At 42.9% G+C, this 18,787-nt stretch overlaps 1 protein-coding gene across 1 annotated transcript; it reads right to left on the bottom strand.

Moving 5' to 3' along the window:
- Window positions 1-48: 48 nt before the first annotated feature.
- LOC139578380 (chromatin assembly factor 1 subunit A-like) lies at window positions 49-18,399 on the bottom strand. The gene is made up of 16 exons (XM_071405878.1): window positions 18,037-18,399; window positions 14,545-14,595; window positions 13,425-14,020; window positions 13,240-13,296; window positions 12,876-13,111; window positions 12,658-12,718; window positions 12,465-12,536; window positions 12,161-12,378; window positions 10,359-10,530; window positions 10,074-10,154; window positions 9,297-9,401; window positions 8,629-8,884; window positions 6,116-6,254; window positions 3,834-4,170; window positions 3,657-3,732; window positions 49-3,530 (listed from the first exon to the last, which is right to left on the bottom strand). The coding sequence occupies exons 1-16, from the start codon at window positions 18,101-18,103 to the stop codon at window positions 3,409-3,411; spliced, it is 2,646 nt and encodes an 881-aa protein (XP_071261979.1). The 5' UTR covers window positions 18,104-18,399; the 3' UTR covers window positions 49-3,408.
- Between the last annotated feature and the right edge of the window lie 388 nt (window positions 18,400-18,787).

The following is an 18,787-nucleotide window of genomic DNA, read 5'->3' on the forward strand; positions in this document are numbered from 1 at the left end:
TACAGGTCTCCAGATAAGGCGGGGGGAAGAAGGAGGAAGGCATATAAGTGCAGTACATTTAAACATTATTTAATTCAACCAGGTTAAGTATTTTATTTTTTAAACAAATGCAAATACAGTGGGGAGAAGTATTTGATACGCTGCCGATTTTGCAGGTTTTCCTACTTACAAAGCATGTAGAGGTCTGTAATTTTTATCATAGGTACACTAACTGTGAGAGACGGAATCTAAAACACAAATCCAGAAAATCACATTGTTTGATTTTTAAGTAATAATTTGCATTTTATTTGATACATCAGAAAAGCAGAACTTAATATTTGGTACAGAAACCTTTGTTTGCAATTACAGAGATCATACGTTTCCTGTAGTTCTTGACCAGGTTTGCACACACTGCAGCAGGGATTTTGGCCCACTCCTCCATACAGACCTTCTCCTGATCCTTCAGGTTTCGGGGCTGTCGCTGGGCAATACGGACTTTCAGCTCCCTCCAAAGATTTTCTATTGGGTTCAGGTCTGGAGACTGGCTAGGCCACTCCAGGACCTTGAGATGCTTCTTACGGAGCCACTCCTTAGTTGCTGTGTGTTTCGGGTCGTTGTCATGCTGGAAGACCCAGCCACAACCCATCTTCAATGCTCTTACTGAGGGAAGGAGGTTGTTGGCCAAGATCTCGCGATACATGGCCCCATCCATCCTCCCCTCAATACGGCGCAGTCGTTCTGTCCCCTTGCAGAAAAGCATCCACAAAGAATGATGTTTCCACCTCCATGCTTCACGGTTGGGATGGTGTTCTTGGGGTTGTACTCATCCTTCTTCTTCCTCCAAACACGGCGAGTGGAGTTTAGACCAAAAAGCTCTATTTTTGTCTCATCAGACCACATGACCTTTTCCCATTCCTCCTCTGGATCATCCAGATGGTCATTGGTAAACTTCAGACGGGCCTGGACATGCGCTGGCTTGAGCAGGGGGACCTTGCGTGCGCTGCAGGATTTTAATCCATGACGGCGTAGTGTGTTACTAATGTTTTTCTTTGAGACTGTGGTCCCAGCTCTCTTCAGGTCATTGACCAGGTCCTGCCGTGTAGTTCTGGGCTGATGCCCCACGAGGTGAGATCTTGCATGGAGCCCCAGACCGAGGGTGATTGACCGTCATCTTGAACTTCTTCCATTTTCTAATAATTGCGCCAACAGTTGTTGCCTTCTCACCAAGCTGCTTGCCTATTGTCCTGTAGCCCATCCCAGCCTTGTGCAGGTCTACAATTTTATCCCTGATGTCCTTTAACAGCTCTCTGGTCTTGGCCATTGTGGAGAGGTTGGAGTCTGTTTGATTGAGTGTGTGGACAAGTGTCTTTTATACAGGTAACGAGTTCAAACAGGTGCAGTTACAGGTAATGAGTGGAGAATAGGAGGGCTTCTTAAAGAAAAACTAACAGGTCTGTGAGCCGGAATTCTTACTGGTTGGTAGGTGATCAAATACTTATGTCATGCAATAAAATGCAAATTAATTACTTGAAAATCATACAATGTGATTTTTTTTAGATTGTCTCTCACAGTTGAAGTGTACCTATGATAGAAATTACAGACCTCTACATGCTTTGTAAGTTGGAAAACCTGCAAAATCGGCAGTGTATCAAATACTTGTTCTCCCCACTGTATATGCACACTCATTCCAGGGTTTTTATTTTTTACTACATTGTACTATGAAATAACACATATAGAATCATGTGTTAAACAATTCAAAGAAGCCACCCTGTGCCTTGACAGCTTTGCACATGCTTGGCATTCTCTCAACCAGCTTCATGAGGTAGTCACCTGGAATGCATTTCAATTAACAGGTGTGTGGAACTTCTTTCCTTAATGTGTTGTGACAAGGTAGGGGTGGTATACAGAAGATAGCCCTATTTGGTAAAATACCAAGTCCATATTAGGGCACGAACAGCTCAAATAAGCAAAGAGAAGCGACAGTCCGTCAATCTGGAAAATTTCAAGAACTTTGAAAGTTTCTTCAAGTGCAGCTGCAAAAACCATCAAGCGCTATGAATAAACTGGCTCTCATAAGAACCACCACAGGAAAGGAAGACCCAGAGTTACCTCTGCTGCATAGGACAAGTTCTTTAGAGTTACCAGCCTCAGAAATTGCAGCCCAAATAAATGCTTCACACGGTTCAAGTAACAGACACAACTGTTCAGAGACTGCGTCAAATCAGGCCTTCCTGGTTGAGTTGCTGCAAAGACTTCACTACTAAAAGACACCAATAAGAAGAAACTTGCTTGTGCCAAGAAACATGAGCAATGGACATTAGAACTGTGGAAATCTGTCCTTTGGTCTGATCAGTCCAAATTTGAGATATTTGGTTCCAACCAACGTCTTTGAGACACAGTAGGTGAACGGATGATCGCCGCATGTGTGGTTTCCACCGTGAAGCACGGAGGAGGTGGTGTGATGGTGCTTTGCTGATGACACTGTCCGTGATTTATTTAGAATTCAAGGCATGGTTACCACAGCATTCTGGAGCGATTCACCATCCCATCTAGTTTGCGCTTAGTGGGACTATCATTTGTTTATCAACAGGACAATGACCCAACACACCTCCAGGCTGTGTAAGGGCTATTTGACCAAGAGGCAGTGATGGAGTGCTGCATCAGACAACCTAGCCCCCACAATCACCCGACCTCATTCCAACCATCTCAATTTGGTTGAGTTGGACTGCAGAGTGAAGGAAAAGCAGCCAACAAGTGCTCAGCATATGTGGGAATTCCTTCAAGACGGTTGGAAAAGCATTCCTCATGAAGCTGGTTGATAAAATGCCAAAAGTGTGCAAAGCTGTCATCAACGCAAAGGGTGGCTAATTTGAAGAATCTCAAATAACATTTTGATTTGTTTAACACTATTGGTTATCTACATGATTCCATATGTGATATTTCATAGTTTGGATGTCTTAAATATGATTCTACAAATGTATAAAATAGTAAAAATAAAGAAAAACCTTTAAATGAGTAGGTGTGTCCAAACTTTTGACTGGAACTGTATATATGTATAAAAAGGAGGACACGTGGGCCAGCACACGGCAACTACTAGAATGGCCACCCAATCTACCATAGTAGGAGAGTCTTGACTGTCTGAGCCACCTTCCACTCCTCACCAAGCAAAGACATCCATATAAACATGTCTGACACTCCAACTGAACCAAGAAATAAAATGGTTGAGCATTGGACTTAAATATACCATGCCCTAATAAGTTTCTCGGTCAGACACTTTCATTTTTACACGCAGATGTCTGGTACTTAGAGGAGCAGAGTGGGAAGTGATAATGTGTGGGTGGCATTTGTTCCACTACAGAATGTTATCTTGATTGAAGACCTGATTCTATCTGACACTGGGTACACACCCCCAGAGTCAGGGGGCAGTTCTTAGGCGGTGGCCGGGGTGGGAATGGGCCGGAGCAGGGTGAGAGCAGTCGTATCAGAGGGGGTCACCTCCATTTTTTCTGTGCTCTCATTCTCTGTGGGAAAGGTATCCTTTCTGGAAGATCCTGCAGGGGAAGACATATTTAGTGTCACTGTCAATACCTCCCTTCTTACTTATATCTAGGGAAACCAAATACAACGTGCCCATCAGGGCCAAACAATCTGTCAGGAAAGTTATTTTGATGTCTCACCTTTCTGTGTAAGGATTATGACGCAGTCTGCTTCATCCTCATCGGTGTCTGCTTGGAACCCATCCATCTCATGAGCCTGGAACAAAGGAGTGCTAATGAAAATCTGATACATAGCCGTCTTAGCAATAGGATCTGAGCAAAAGGATGTCATATGCATAGTTTATCAGACTGTCCTACCTGCTCAGGGTCGGCAGCCTTCTTCATGAACTTGGTGATGGACATGCTGCCGGCACTCTTCCTTTTGTTGGAGGATGAGGGAGTCTTGTTGGAGGAGGAGGGTGTGGTGGAGGTCTGTGGGGTGGTTGGGGAGTTGCCCTGCGAGCCTGTGGCCGCCGAGGCTTCTTCACGCGACACATGGGCCCCAGAGGTGAGGTAGTTCCACTGGCAGGGCACAGGGAGAGCCTCCTGGCTGAAGCGAGCCAGGACCTCTGTGTGTATGTACCAGCAGCAGCGTCTGTAGGCCGAGCGCTTCTCATACATGGCATTTCCCTTGATAAGGCGCTTCAGACGGATCCTAGGGCAAAAGGAGACCATCTCAGTTAAAAAAATATATAAAGCTTTTATATAGCATTTGCACTTGCAATAAGGCCCGAGGTGGTGTGGTACAGTGCATTCGGAAAGAATTCAGACCCCTTGACTTTTTCCATTTTGTTGCGTTACAGCCTTATTTTAAAATGGATTAAATTGTCCCCCCCCCCATCAATCTACACACAATACCCCATGATGACAAAGCAAAAACAGGTTTTTAGGAATGTTTACAAATTTTACTTATAAAACCCCCAGAAATATTACATTTACATAAGTATTCAGACCCTTTACGCAGTACTTTTTGTTGAAGCACCTTTGGCAGCAATAAAAGCCTTTAGTCTTCTTGGGTATTTGGGGAGTTTCTCCCATTCTTCTCTGCAGATCCTCTCAAGCTCTGTCAGGTTGGATGGGGAGCGTCACTGCACAGCTATTTTCAGGTCTCTCCAGAGATGTTTGATCGGGTTCATGTCCGGGCTCTGGCTGAGCCACTCAAGGACATTCAGATACTTGTCCCGAAGCCACTGCTGAGTTGTCTTGGTTATGTTCTTAGGGTTGTTGTCCTGTTGGAAGGTGAACCTTCACCCCAGTCTGAGGCTCCTGAGCCCTCTGGAGAAGGTTTTCATCAAGGATCTCTCTGTACTTTGCTCATCTTTCCCTCAATCCTGACTAGTTACACAGTCCCCGCCGCTGAAAAACATCCCCACACCATGATGCTGCCACCACGCTTCGCCATAGGATGGTGCCAGGTTTCCTCCAGACATGAAGCTTGGCATTCAGGCCAAAGAGTTCAAGCTTGGTTTTATCAGACCAGAGAATCTTGTTTCTCTTGGTCTGAGTTGAGTGTCCTTTAAGTGCCTTTTGGCAAACTCCAAGCGGCCTGTCATATGCCTTTTACTGAGGAATGGCTTCCGTCTGGCCCCTCTACCATAAAGGCCTGATTGGTGGAGTGCTGCAGAGATGTTTTGTCATTCTGGAAGGTTCTCCCATCTCCACAGAGGAACTCTGTGAGAGTGACCATCGGGTTCTTGGTCACCTCCCTGACCCAAGCCCTTCCCCCCCCCCCCGATTGCTCAGTTTGGCCGGGCGGCCAATCTAGGGGGTTCCAAACGTCTTCCATTTAAGAGTGATGGAGGCCACTGTGTTCTTGGGGACCCTCAATGCTGCAGACATTTTTTGTTACCCTTCCCCAGATCTGTGCCTCGATAAAATCCTGTCTCGGAGCTCTACAGACAATTCCTTCGACCTCATGTCTTGAGTTTTGCTCTGACATGCACTGTCAACTGTGGGAGCTTACATAAACAGGTGTGTGCCTTTCCAAATCATGTCCAATCAATTGAATTTACCAGGTGGACTACAATCGTTGTAGAAACATCTAAAGGATGATCAATGGAAACAGGATGCACTTGAGCTCAATTTCGAGTCTCATAGCAAAGGGCCTGCATACTTACGTAAATAAGTATATACATTTGTCAAATATTATATAAACCTGTTTTCGCTTTGTAATTATGAGTCATGATGAGAATGTTTTTATTTAATTTATTTAATACATTTTAGAGTGAGGCTGTAATGTCAAGGGGTCTGAAAACTTTCACAATGCACTGTATATGGCCATATACCACAGCTAAGGGCTAATCTTAAGCGCGACGCAACGTGGAGTGCCTGGATACAGCCCTTAGCTGTGGTAAATTGGCCATATATCACAAACCCCAGCGGTGGCTTATTGCTATATAAACTGGTTACCAACATAATTAGAGAAGTAAAAAGAAATGTTGTCATACCCATGGAATACGGTCTGATATACCATGGCTGTTAGCCAAATCAGCAGTCAGGGCTTGAACCACCCAGTTTATAATATGAGTTTAATAGTGACCATATATGATTTACTCATTATGTAAAATAGCAAATGTTTAGTAAATCCGGTTTAAAGTTACCTGGTGGGGATGTCTCCCGAGTTCTGGGGGCTGGAAATAGTAGAGGTCAATTTCTGGCGACAAAACTCCTGGAACTCTGTGATGATCACCTTATTGCTGTTCACATTTCCATGGAGCAGTGGCAGCAACTGGGACAGCACTGAAGATATGGTAGGGGAAATGGGAAGGTGTTTGAAAACACATTCTACATCTAGGCCTATTCATACAAAGTTTGGGCATAAGGCTGCATCCAATATGATCATATACTCCCTCAGGCTGCTACAGAGCAACTTAGGTCAGCCATAAAGACCTGTTGTTCACTGTTCACAATTACTTGTTGGCACAGTAAATACAGAGTGACTCAGACGCAGCATATAAAGCTGGTCTGAAAACGATACAGATCTTTGATTGTCTCTAGTTTAGACTAGAGTCTAGTCTCCCTTGCAGTCTGGACAGCGATCAATGACTGAAGCACAAGGTGAATTACAGGGGAGCTTAGCTCCCCCGAATGAGACACGAGCTCTCCAAACGGCAACAAAAGTCCAACTTGGGGGGGGGTCTCTCTAAATAATGATAGAGTATTACTGACGCATTGTCAATTTACTCTATTGAAGTTGATGTGCTCATCTGAAGCCTGTGTGTTCATGTGTATAAAATTGCGTCGGCTGACGGGGATACCAGTATTCGAAGTTCATTGCAATGAACATTGTAGTCTAGTAAGTTGACCATGTGTTATGGTGACAATACCTCCCACTATTCCTGGAACAGTCCTGTATTTCAAATCAAATTGTATTAGTCACATGCGCAGAATAAAAACAGGTGTAGCCCTTACAGTGAAATGCTTACTTATGAGCCCCTAACCAACAGTGCAGTTTAAAAAAAATATGGATAAGAATAAGAGATAAAAGTAACAAGCAATTAAAGAGCAGCAGCAAAAAATAACAATATATACAGGGGGGGTGCCGGTACAGAGTCAATGTGTGGGGGCACCGGCCAGTTGAGGTAGTATGTACATGTAGGTAGAGTTATCAAAGTGACCATGTATAGATGACAACAGAGAGTGGCAGTGGTGTGCAGAGGGGAGGCAATGCAAATAGTCTAGGTAGCCACTTGACTAGATGTTCAGGAGTCTTATGGCTTGGGGGTAGAAGCTGTTCAGAAGCCTCTTGGACCTAGACTTGGCGCTCCGGTACCGCTTGCCGTGCGGTAGCAGAGAGAACAGTCTATGACTAGGGTGGCTGGAGTCTGACAATTTTAAGGGCTTTCCGCCTTCCTCTGACACCACCTGGTATTTCAGCCACTTTTCAGGTTTACCGACCTATTTACAAAAAATGTAAATTTGTACCGTATTTCAGACTTCACATTCATTTGATCAGAATTTACATTCATTGCATCCCAATGTGTCTTTTTTGCGGTCATTATGATAAGATCTGGTGAGGTTAAACACTACAACTGTTGAAAGATCTGATATTCTGCAAAATGCAACTGAAAAAAAGACAAGACGTAGGCCTGTGTCATATCGTCAACCAATCACCAATTTGGTTAAATTCTGCACGGCACAATTCCAGCTAAATTTTGTCTGAGAGGACAGTCAATTGTTCACAACAGAGCTACAAATTTAAATAGACTAAATATTAGACACAAATATATACAGTAATTTAGCAAACCTGTGTAGCTCTCCATGCTCATGTTTTAGGCCTAAGTAATTGCATACAGACAGACAGACAGAGCTCAATCATTAAGCACATTTTCTGCTACTTCACTCAATCCAGTTTTGAAAGTTTCCCTTCGTAACCGTTTACATTTTCCTGATGACAAACAGGTGTTTTCTTGGCAAAACATAACACGATTTTTATAAAAACAACCACATTGGCATATGTGGTCTCTCTTTTCTTCAACTCCACGCATGAGGCGAAATAGTTGGTGTGTTTGATTTAGCTCGCTCTCGATGCAGCATGAGTGCAGATGAATCGCATGTTGGTCTTGGGTGTTAAGTCCATCTCCACAATCAAAACACAGATTTTTGTGTAAATATAAGTGCATGCTTGCTAAAGTCAGTAAAGGCACAGGTCATTACAGTTTGGCCCCTCGGAGCTACTCAAGGAAAATCAGACAACAGTGACACTATTCAAACAACACATGGCTCAACCAAATTACTAATTTACATTACTCAGATAAGCATTGCAAAGACAAACACAGTCACAGGTTTTCCATCCAAACCAAGAACTACATTTCATCCCGCTTCAGTCAGCCAATGACTCAGATGATCACTACCACTTAGCGGTGGCAAGACTAAGGCTGAGGTCGAAAGGGGTCTACATGAATATTGGAGAGAGCCTAGCGTTTAAGGGCGTTGGACCAGTAACCTAAAGTTTGCTGGTTCAAATCCCTGTGCCAACTACGCAAAAGAATCTACCGATGTGCCCTTGAGCAAGGCACTTAAACCTAAATGCTCCTGTAAGTCTCTCGAAATGACAACACACACAATGAACTCTGTATATCTGCATGATGTTCCCCCAGACATATGTACTCACGCTGCTCATCTTCTTGTAGTTTCTGTTGTAGTTTCTGTGCGTAGTCCTCTGGGGTGGTGGGCTCCGCCTTTGGCAGGGGTTCTACCAGACATAGAGCGAATTGCTGGAATAGCTCCAGAGGAGGACCCTCTCCCTCCCATACACAGCTTCTCACCACCGCCTCCAGCACCTTCACCTTCTTCTTGGCCATCAGCTCGTCCCACTCCCGGGCCTTCAGCTTCTGACGAACTTTCTGCTTCTCTGGGTCGCCACCCTCCTGGAATCACGTCACAGAGATAGGAGCAATTAAGGAGAGTACACCATACACACTGACGACCGCAGTCTGCCTGCAGCACCTGACCCAAGGAGTCACTAGAGCGCGATGAGCCAAGTAAAGCCCCACCAGCAAAACCCTCCCCTAACCCGGACGACACTGGGCCAATTGTGCCCCACTAAGGGACTTCTGATCACGGCTGGTTGTGACACAGTCCGGGATCGAACCTGAGTCTATAGTGACGCCTCCAACACTGTGATGCAGAGCCTTAGACCGCTGCGCCACTTGGGAGGCCCACTGTAAAGAACTAAGTACTTACATTATATCCATTATTAGTCATACCAGACCACCGGAAAAGAACAGTAAAGAAAATGAATGAGGCATGCATACGGATTGTAGGGACAATTTAACCTACCTCTTCCTCCTCCAATGCCCCCTCCCCATCTGATAGGTAACCATGGGGTACAAAGAAACCATCCTCATCGTCGTCGTCATTTTCACCTCCCTCATCATTATCCTCCTGCAAAAACAAAGTGTTTAGTCAGGGATAGGCCACATTGATTGGGGTGGGGGCCACAAAAAAAGGGTCCGCAATGGGTCTGCGTACCCACAAACATCCCCGCAACCTTGTGAGCAAAATATTTTAACGGCCCACCTAATGACAGCCAAGATTTTTCCCCCTAGGTTTATCATCTCCTGAAATTCTACACATTTTGCAATGGGGCGGACAGACAAATTAGCCGTTTTACAGCCAATTGCCTGCAATTCTACACATTTTGCCATAGAGTGGAGGCATTTTTGTTAGCATTTTTTTTTTTTATATACACGATAACTGATGATCAATGGGCCCCACCCCGGTCGGTAATTCGACCATGCTTACTACACGTTTAGATAGCTGGCCACTAGACTAACTTAACCATACAGTAAAAAAATTGCTGACATGGGCTAATTAAGTGACTGCTGACGCACAACCAAATTTCAAAATTGCACCATGTGTATTCTATTATTCTAACTCTCAACAGTAAGTTGAGACCCCGACAGAGTCCGCCCGCCCCCCCAAAAAGTTGCCCCTCCCTTTAGATCCTCACAACCAGCAGTAATGATACAGCTGCAACAATGAGCAAATCTTGATATCAAACAGAACAGCAGAGCATCAAAAGCTGTGACAGAAGAATATTGAAGAGAGACCTACCCCTTCACTGTGTGACAGGGACTCTCCTGGCTCCTCCTCCTCCCACTCCTCATCACTGTCTACTTCATAATCCAACAGGTCCTAGCGAGAACACACAAACTTTAGTCATACATGGAAACCCGTCAAACATGGAAGTCACAGTGCAACTGATAACACATTCTTCACTCATGGCACCACTTGACAAATTGGATATGGCAGGGTTAGTGAGAGCAATATGTCAGAAACTAAGATGTAAAGAAGTGAAAAGCTTCAATGATCATGGTCAGAGAATGAGGGAAGTCTTACCTTGTCCTGTCTGAGAGGGTAACGTGGGGAGATGTGGGGGCTCTTTTTACTCCACGTGCCCCAGTAGGCAGGCCGGTAGTTCTCACGGAACTGAAGGAGCTTCATGCGGCCGTAGCACTGCCGGTCAGGCACACCGTCCGGTTTAGGCCCCTTACCTATCACTATACACTCCCTATGCAGAGAACAGAGGGGCCAAAGACTATAGGAGTGTACATACACTGAACAAAAATATAAAATCGCAACATGCAACGATTTCAAAGACTATACGGAGTTAGTCCATATAAGGAAATCAGTCAATTTGAAAATTCATTAGTCCCTAATCTATGGATTTCACATTACTGACAATACAGATATGAATCTGTTGGTCACATACCTTAAAAAGGTAGGGGCGTGGATCAGAAAACCTGTCAGCATCTGGTGTAACCACCATTTGCCTCATGCAGCGCAACACATCTCCTTTGCATAAAGTTGATCAGACTGATAGTGGCCTGTGAAATGATACCCCATTCCTCTTCAATGGCTGTGCGAAGTTGCTGAATATTGTCAGGAACTGGAACACGCTGTCGTACATGTCAATCCAGAGCATCCCAAACATACTCAATGGGTGACATGTCTGGTGAGTATGCAGGCCATGGAAGAACTGGGCCATTTTCAGCTTCCAGGAATTGTGTACAGATCCTTGCGACATGGGGCCGTGCATTACCATGTTGAAACATGAGGTGATGGCAGCAGATGAATGGCACGACAATGGGCCTCAGGATCTAGTCACGGTATCTGTGCATTCAAATTGGCATCAATAAAATGCAATTGTGTTCGTTGTCCGTAGCTAATGCCTTCCCATTGTTAACTTGAAATGACACAACGACAAGGTTCCAGTTTAACAAAGTTTACTATACTACTTGAACACACTACAAGGTAGCCATTCCACTCAAGGCTAGGTCCATCAACGATTAGACTCCCTGCGCAGGCGCACTCTTGACTGAGTGATAGCCCCGTAATAACAGAAGTATAGGGATACTTAAAACATGAACTTAACACCCATACCATATAACCGCATCATGATGCATTCTGTTCACAACATTGACATCAGCAAACCCCTCGCACACACGACGCCATACACGCTGCCTGTCATCTGCCCTGTACGGTTGAAACTGGGATTAATCCGTGAAGAGCACACTTCTCCAGCGTCACAGTGGCCATTGAAGGTGAACGACGCCGAACTGCAGTCAGGTCAAGACCCTGGTGCACGCAGATGAGCATCCCTGAGATGGTTTATGACAGTTTGAGCAGAAATTCCTTGAATGTGCAAATCCAGTTTCATCAGCTGTCCGGGTGGCTGGTCTGACAATCCCACAGGTGACTCCCCCAAAACATCAGTGGCATTGTATTGTGAGACAAAACTGCACCCTTTAGAGTGGCCTTTTATTGTCCCCAGCACAAGGTGCACCTGTGTAATGATCATGCTGTTTAATCAGCTTCTTGATATGCCTCACCCTTCATGTGGATGAATTATTTGATCTTGCTCACTAACAGGGAGGTAAACACATTTGTGCACAAAATGAGAGAAATAAGGTTTTTGTGCATATGTCAAATTTCTGGGATATTTTTTTCAGCTCATGAAACCAACACTTTACATGTTACATTTACGTATTTTTTTTCAATGTAGAAACAGCCTCTTTACTGTAGGAAATCGCAGATTCTTTGTCGTTTCACAAAATGTCAAGAGTTCAGTAATTCAAAGCACCTATTGTTGCCATCATGGCCACGCAACAATTGTGACTTTTAGGGTGTGATGGTCTCACCTCATAGAGTCTGTGCTTCTGGGCTTGGTTGGGCCTGATCTGCGGGGCTCATTTCTGGTCCAGTCCCTCAGGCCGTGCAGACTTCCATCAGGTTTAGCCAGGTACCGGTCCAGTTCATCCAGGACTGCCTCCTCACACTGGACCCGGGTCAGCGGCGCCAGACCCATGTGCTCCTTTATCTCAAATGGAGCAAACTTTCCACAGGCAGACACAAGGGTCTGAGGTGGGAGGGACAGAATTAACATGCCACTATTTTATGATTAAGATTTTGTATTCTTTTTCAATCCAGTCAGAGTTATTTTACCTTTGTGGCCTGCTGAGGAGTCTTCGGTTTCTGTAGGAATCGTGTTATCTCTGCTTTCTCTGCTTTGAGCCTCTGAATAGAACATTTTCAGATGTATTATCAGGTCTGTTACAATGACATGGCAATTGCCAACCGTCAAATGTCAGACATTACATTTCAGTTTAAAGAATAGAAACATCCCTTATCAACTCACATCCTTCTCTTCTTTCAACCATTTCTCCTCCTCTTTCTTTCTCTTGCCTTCAAGTTTTGCCCTGGGGGAAATTATATCATGTTTAATTCAATTGCAAGGATTACATTAGCTTTAATAAAAAAAACGTTCAATCAAATGTTTCCAGTCAAGTCAATATAAAAGTAACAAGACATTTCAGATCTGTAGCTCTAGGTGGTTTTCGATCAAGCAACACTCACTCCTGCTTCGATTTGCGATGCTCCTCTTTCGCTCTTAATTTCTCTTCTTTTTCCTTTTCCTCTTTTTCCTTTCTCTCTCTTTTTTCACACTCTTCTTTCTCCCTTTTCTCCTTTCTTTCCCCCTCTCTCAGTTTGCGGGCCTCCTCTTTTTTCTTCTCTTTAACAGCTTTAGCCTCCTCCCGCTGCCACTCTCTCTCTTGGCGCTGGTGTAGCCTTTCCTCTTGCTCCTGCAAACTCTATGAAGAGAGGAAATAAATTCAGCTTCAGATAAGTATTTTGATGTAGATATTTAAATAGTAATTGGATGCAAAATTATGCCACTTAGCAGTGAAATACAGAAGTGATCTATCACAGGTCATTATACCTTTATAGAGCGTCTTTTCACAGTTTTCTGCTCTATTTTAGGGGTGGAATGTGGCTCCTGGAAAGAGAGAAGGTAACATAGATCAAGTATTAATTTAAAAGCTTTCTGCTGTGTACATTTACACAAAGATCCCTGATGACAGACATTGAATGATTATTGAATCTGATTTGCGAGTCGGTACTCACCGTGACAGTAGGATTGTTCTCCGTCTTGGCAGCCTCTGGGGACCTCTCGGCCGCTGACAGAGCGCTGGTGGATGAAGGAGACAGCTTGGACCCATTCCAATGACTGGACATATCAGGGATGACAGACTCTTCCTCTATGTCAGATCCCTGTGTTGTATCTAGCTGTGAGATTGATGCAGTGTCCTCCCCTTCCTGCTCCCCATCCTGTTCATCCCCCACCTTGCAGTCTAATTGCCCTGTTTTGGTGGCCGTTACAGCACTCAGGGTTTTGCTCTGGTGGTTGTTTTTTGTGGGAGGACACGAGGCAGAAATGGGTGTCGCAGGTTGCTGCTTTAGAGGGTCAGTTGAATTTAAGTCCTCAGTGAGAACAACAACTATTATTTTGGCAGGGGACGTTTGGCTGCTGTTACTCATGAATCCATCCAGGGGTCCGCGGCCGTTAACCAGGGCTGGTCCGTGACGCATGGGTAGCGGGGAACTTTCAGATTCATTCTCCCCATATGATAGCCCAGGCTCTGGGCAGGGAAGGGCACGAGTTCTTTTGGGTTCACTGGTCTCTTTGGGCTCTGGGTTCAGACGCTTAAATGGAAGGCGAGCTGAGGAGAAGATACCATTTATTATCCCTGATTTTCAAATTGGACTAAATCCAATTTATCTTTAAAAGTATTTGGGAAAACAATGAAAGCAAAGACACTAAATTAAAGAATTGTATTAATTGTAATATAATTGACTAAAATAGAATCTCTGAAAAAAAAATTATATAGTTTGATAGCATTATGTTATTATGTATCATTCTCCTTTAGCAAAATAAAAGCATCTAATTGTTTACTTTACCAGGTTAGTCTCATTGAGATTAAAAATCTATTATACAAGAGAGACCTGGCCAAAATAGCAGCACACAACATTTCAGCCACAATTACAACTTAAAACACAAAGTACTACAGTTTAAAAAGATACATTTACGAGATTTGGCATCACCTTTGACCTTTTAAAACATGTTGGCTGGAGTTTTACTGTTATCTATTGCCAGGTAAAGGGAAGTTGTGACATCGGTCGAGCAGAAATCTGGCAAATAGTATATGGAGGTAATATGCATTCAAAACACCTGAGGTTCACTTACCCTGAACAAGCTTCTTATTGGCATTGCTGGGTTTGACTTTGCCATCCATACCTGTAACCAAAACAATGTGAGAGAGATAAGATGACAACAATCCCACAACCAATCCTTCAGTCATCAAACAGACTGTTTTTCAATACAGAAATATTTCCAGTTGCAAACAAGTTGCGTCACTGGAACAAAGAATGTTCAAACCACAAAAACAGTCACAACACTGTATGACTTAAACACTAACTGCTTTATCCCCCCCACTCAATGTTATTCATGCTATAGGCTAGTCCCTAGTTTACTCATATGGTTAGTTTAACAAATGCATCCAGGTTATTTAAGGAATGTAATAATAAATACATGTCAGTCAATTAGGAAACGGGTAAGTTAGACTTGGCACTTATCAAGTAAACGGACTACCACTTCAATTCAAATATAATGTTAAATCAAATGTGACTCGTTTCATTAAACTAGGCGTATGTCACAAGTCACGACTTCACAGGAAAGGCATTTGAACGCTAATCAAAAAAAATATTATCAAAATGTGTTTTTTGGCAGAAATGCCTTATGGAAGATTTGAACTTTCACGTGCCTTAATAACAAACCTGTATGCCATCTGTAAATACGAATAAAGTTGTTAAATTACGAGCCTAGTTTAGCCACATAAAAAGACAAGAACCTTCCTGGTAGCCATGATTGGCTGAGATAATGAGTGGGCCAGACATGCCGAGAGAGTTTCGGATTGGTCTGCCATGTAGCATCTTCTGTCTATAAAATGAGCTGCTCGTTATGTGTAGATAATCCTTCTACTGCAGTTTTTTTTCAAAAGATATAACATTAGAGATGGAGAACTGCAAATGTGCTGCTAATGCTCTCAATAACATTGCTGCCCTGAATTTATCAGGCGCTATCGACAAAGGGCAGTGGGGGAAAGTTGTGATGGACTACTTTCAGGAGGACGATCGTACCATGCTGACTCTAGGACTGAAAATGAATCAGACGATTAGGAAATCCCTGATTTAGGTAAAAACATTTTCATCAAAATGAAGAAACAGCGATCAACAGTGTTGTCACGGAAGAAGTTGAATGAGTTTTGAAATCAGTGGAATGTTTGGTAGAATCAGAGTATGATAGAGATGAATATAATTCTGGCATTTGTTTGCAAATGCAGAGGGAGTCGTTAAGAGAACACAGAAGGCTGTTGTATAAAACACCTGTCTTTGGATTACATCTTCAAACTAAGGGCAACCATGGCATCTGTAACAGAGGGAGAAATATCAGATGATTCTTATGGCATTGCAGTGTGAACCAGAGTGACTTGACAACGGGCCAAGCAAGCAAGCAAGCTGTACAAACAAAACGAAAACGACACAGGACGTCTTATTTAATGAAAGGGGTTGCAGTCTCCCGTGAAGCATTCATCGATGTATACGGGTAAGAGTCTAGCTACAGTTTCAGATACTATACGTTTCAAATTTGGTCAGAAAGTTGTTTTCATTGCAAGTTAAAGCTTACTGTTAGTTGGCTAGCTGAAGTTAGGTGGCTGGCTCTCTAACTAACATTAGCGTTAAGTGTATGATCTGTGTAGAAATATTATCTCAGAAAGCAATTTGCATTGCTAGTTATAGCCTAATGTTAGTGAGTTCCCAGTCATCAGCACTATCTGCAGTGCCTCTATGGACATTCACATGACTCTCTCCTAACACACACGCCATACATTGCTGCTACTATCTATTTTTTTTATCCTGCTGCTCAGCCACTTTACCCCTGATTGTATGCATATAACTACCTCATCCATCACCAGTACCACTGATAATGTTATTGATATTGTTTTTGTTCATACGGTATATTATTTTGTTCTTTCTCTACTGGCATTGACACCTTTTTTCCCTTTATATTGACACTATCTATTTTTGATATTGCTACTATGCAAGTAACCATTACGCTGTACTGTTTACACCTTCTGTAGAGACCCATCCACTTAACAATATGTATTTGGGGTTATAGCATTTCTTTCACATAACCCATCAACTTAGACAAGTGTGTCTGGGTAAGCATCATCTAATATTTTTATCTGGACACTTTCTGTTTACCTGGATTTTTTCCTTACTGTAGGCTACTACTTTTACCACACTACATGGCCTTTAGCACATGACCTCAAATGTGAATCCTTAAAAAGATGGGTGGGGCTAAGGGTGTGAATAATGCTGAATGGGTGTAAACAAAAGAGCTCTCCAGTAGGTTTACCAAAACATTTAAGGAACATTTTCTCAAAAGGTGGGGTTTATCAACTTTCAAAGCAGAATTACTTTCCCATTGTTTCTCATATGCAGTGTATGATATACCATTTTGTAGCTCTGAGTCGCTACTTTTATCCAATGTAAAAAACACAATTTCATTTTACTACATAATACCGAATCAAGTCGGTGGATCACAAATAAATAAAAAACAAGGAGAGGATGGCACAAGTCATCGGGCTAAGTATATCGAGGTGTTTGCTTTTCTCTCCCGCCATTCGGTGAATATAAGCCAAGTGTAAAAGCCCGGCTGTGGCTACACTCACAGCTCTAACGGTGGTGAGAACAGGCTTAGCCTCAAAGTAAAATAAACAAATTCCGTTTGTTAAAGTAACCCCAAACAAGCTTATTGTTGGCATTGCTAGGTTTGATTGCCACCCATACCTGTAACCAAAACGAGGGAGATAAGATGACAATCCCACAACCATCCCCCCTCATCACTCATAGCTAAAGTTAGATAGACTTTGGTTTTACAAAGCACTTTTACTTTATCAGTAAATGCAGCAGTACAATGCCATTGACCATTGTCAATGGTTCTAGTTGTCGAGCGGGCAGTGTTGTAACTCAATGTCTAGTCGAAATTATATTTTCCGACTAACGTTAACTGTTATCAACAAGTTGGTGAGCAAAACTACCAATACACTGTTCAATCATTTCGGTGCACATTAACTTGCTAGCTAACGTTAGTTAGCTAGCTGAAGCCATGGGGTGTCTAGCAAGCAGCAGGCTGGCATGGTTGACACCAATTCTAACTAGCTAAGCTAGCTAAATTAGCTGGCTGAGGAATAGTTAACTATAAAGATTAACGTTAGCTAACCAAGTTACAGTAAAGTTAGATTCATTTCAGAAAATATTGGTCATATACAAGCTAGGTGAACTTCAAGCGTAACTTACATAAACCCACATTTTACACTTTACTACTTACTTGGAAATGTTATGAGGGGTTGGCTAATAAAAACGTTAATTCGCTAACGTTAGCTATCTACTATAACAGTTAGTGTACTGTACAGTAACTAACTTAGTAGTTAACCTTACTGACGTGTTAGCTAACGTTAGCTAGTTATAGTAACGTTAGTTAGCTAACGTATTAAGGCATAAGTTTGTGTTGACTATGTGGCCATAGGCAAACTGAAAGGTAAATAATAATTTAAAAGTATATAACCAAATTCCAAAAACATTTGAAAGGTTAAAATATAAATATCGTCGCTACCTCTCCTCCGTGGAGTGGATGCTAAATGCCCGTCCACAGATGGATTTTCCGCCGCCAGCATCACCATCCGAGACTTCCCTCACTTTTGATATCCTTGTGCGGAAAACAGTGGCAATATAACAAAACCATATGATGTCGCAATATTGACAGGCCATCCAGAGTAACACTTTTATTCTGCAAAATATACTATACAGTTGACCTTAGTTTTACTATTTTTAAGACTAAGTAGCTACATGTTATTCTTTCCGCATCTCACACACGCTCCCTTTGGATCTCCTTGCTGACTCGCGCCCGTCGCCAGTCAGATTTGGCGGGAGTATGTCGCTCTCCTCAGAATCATTTGCTGATTGGCCAGATCTCTACTTCGTTGGTGGGGTTTCACGGCGATTTGGATCCAATATTTTTGGAGCATTGTCGCCACCAACTGTATGGGGTGACAAAAGGAAACTTCATACGATTAAGTAGAGTTAACTAAAACAAAACAAAAATAACTTCACAAAAACGAACTCCCACTCCTTCAAACTTCAATAACTCCCTCCCACCAATTTGTCTTAAACAACATTAGCATGAGTAACAATATTGGAATCTGTTTGATTTTGTTTGGAGGAATAAATCACATTATTTAAAAAGGAGCGTATTATGTAATACTCAAGATCAGGGAGGTAGCTGCCAATTACTTCACACTGGAAGAAGTTAAGCTACACTAAAGCGACCCTTAAGAAACATGTAGTTTACATAACTAAATATACTT

This window comes from Salvelinus alpinus, chromosome 6 (assembly GCF_045679555.1).
Source record: "Salvelinus alpinus chromosome 6, SLU_Salpinus.1, whole genome shotgun sequence".
NCBI lineage: Eukaryota > Metazoa > Chordata > Actinopteri > Salmoniformes > Salmonidae > Salvelinus > Salvelinus alpinus.

What these genes read in the sequence shown, in the direction of transcription:
- LOC139578380 (XM_071405878.1), bottom strand. Translation starts at nt 18,103, where the DNA reads ATGGTGATGCTGGCGGCGGAAAATCCATCTGTGGACGGGCATTTAGCA. An exon ending in AGAAGCACAGACTCTATGAG is followed by an intron (nt 10,531 to 12,160) that starts GTGAGACCATCA and finishes TTCTCTGCATAG; the next exon opens with GGAGTGTATAGTGATAGGTA. An exon ending in GGGCATTGGAGGAGGAAGAG is followed by an intron (nt 8,885 to 9,296) that starts GTAGGTTAAATT and finishes ACGTGATTCCAG; the next exon opens with GAGGGTGGCGACCCAGAGAA.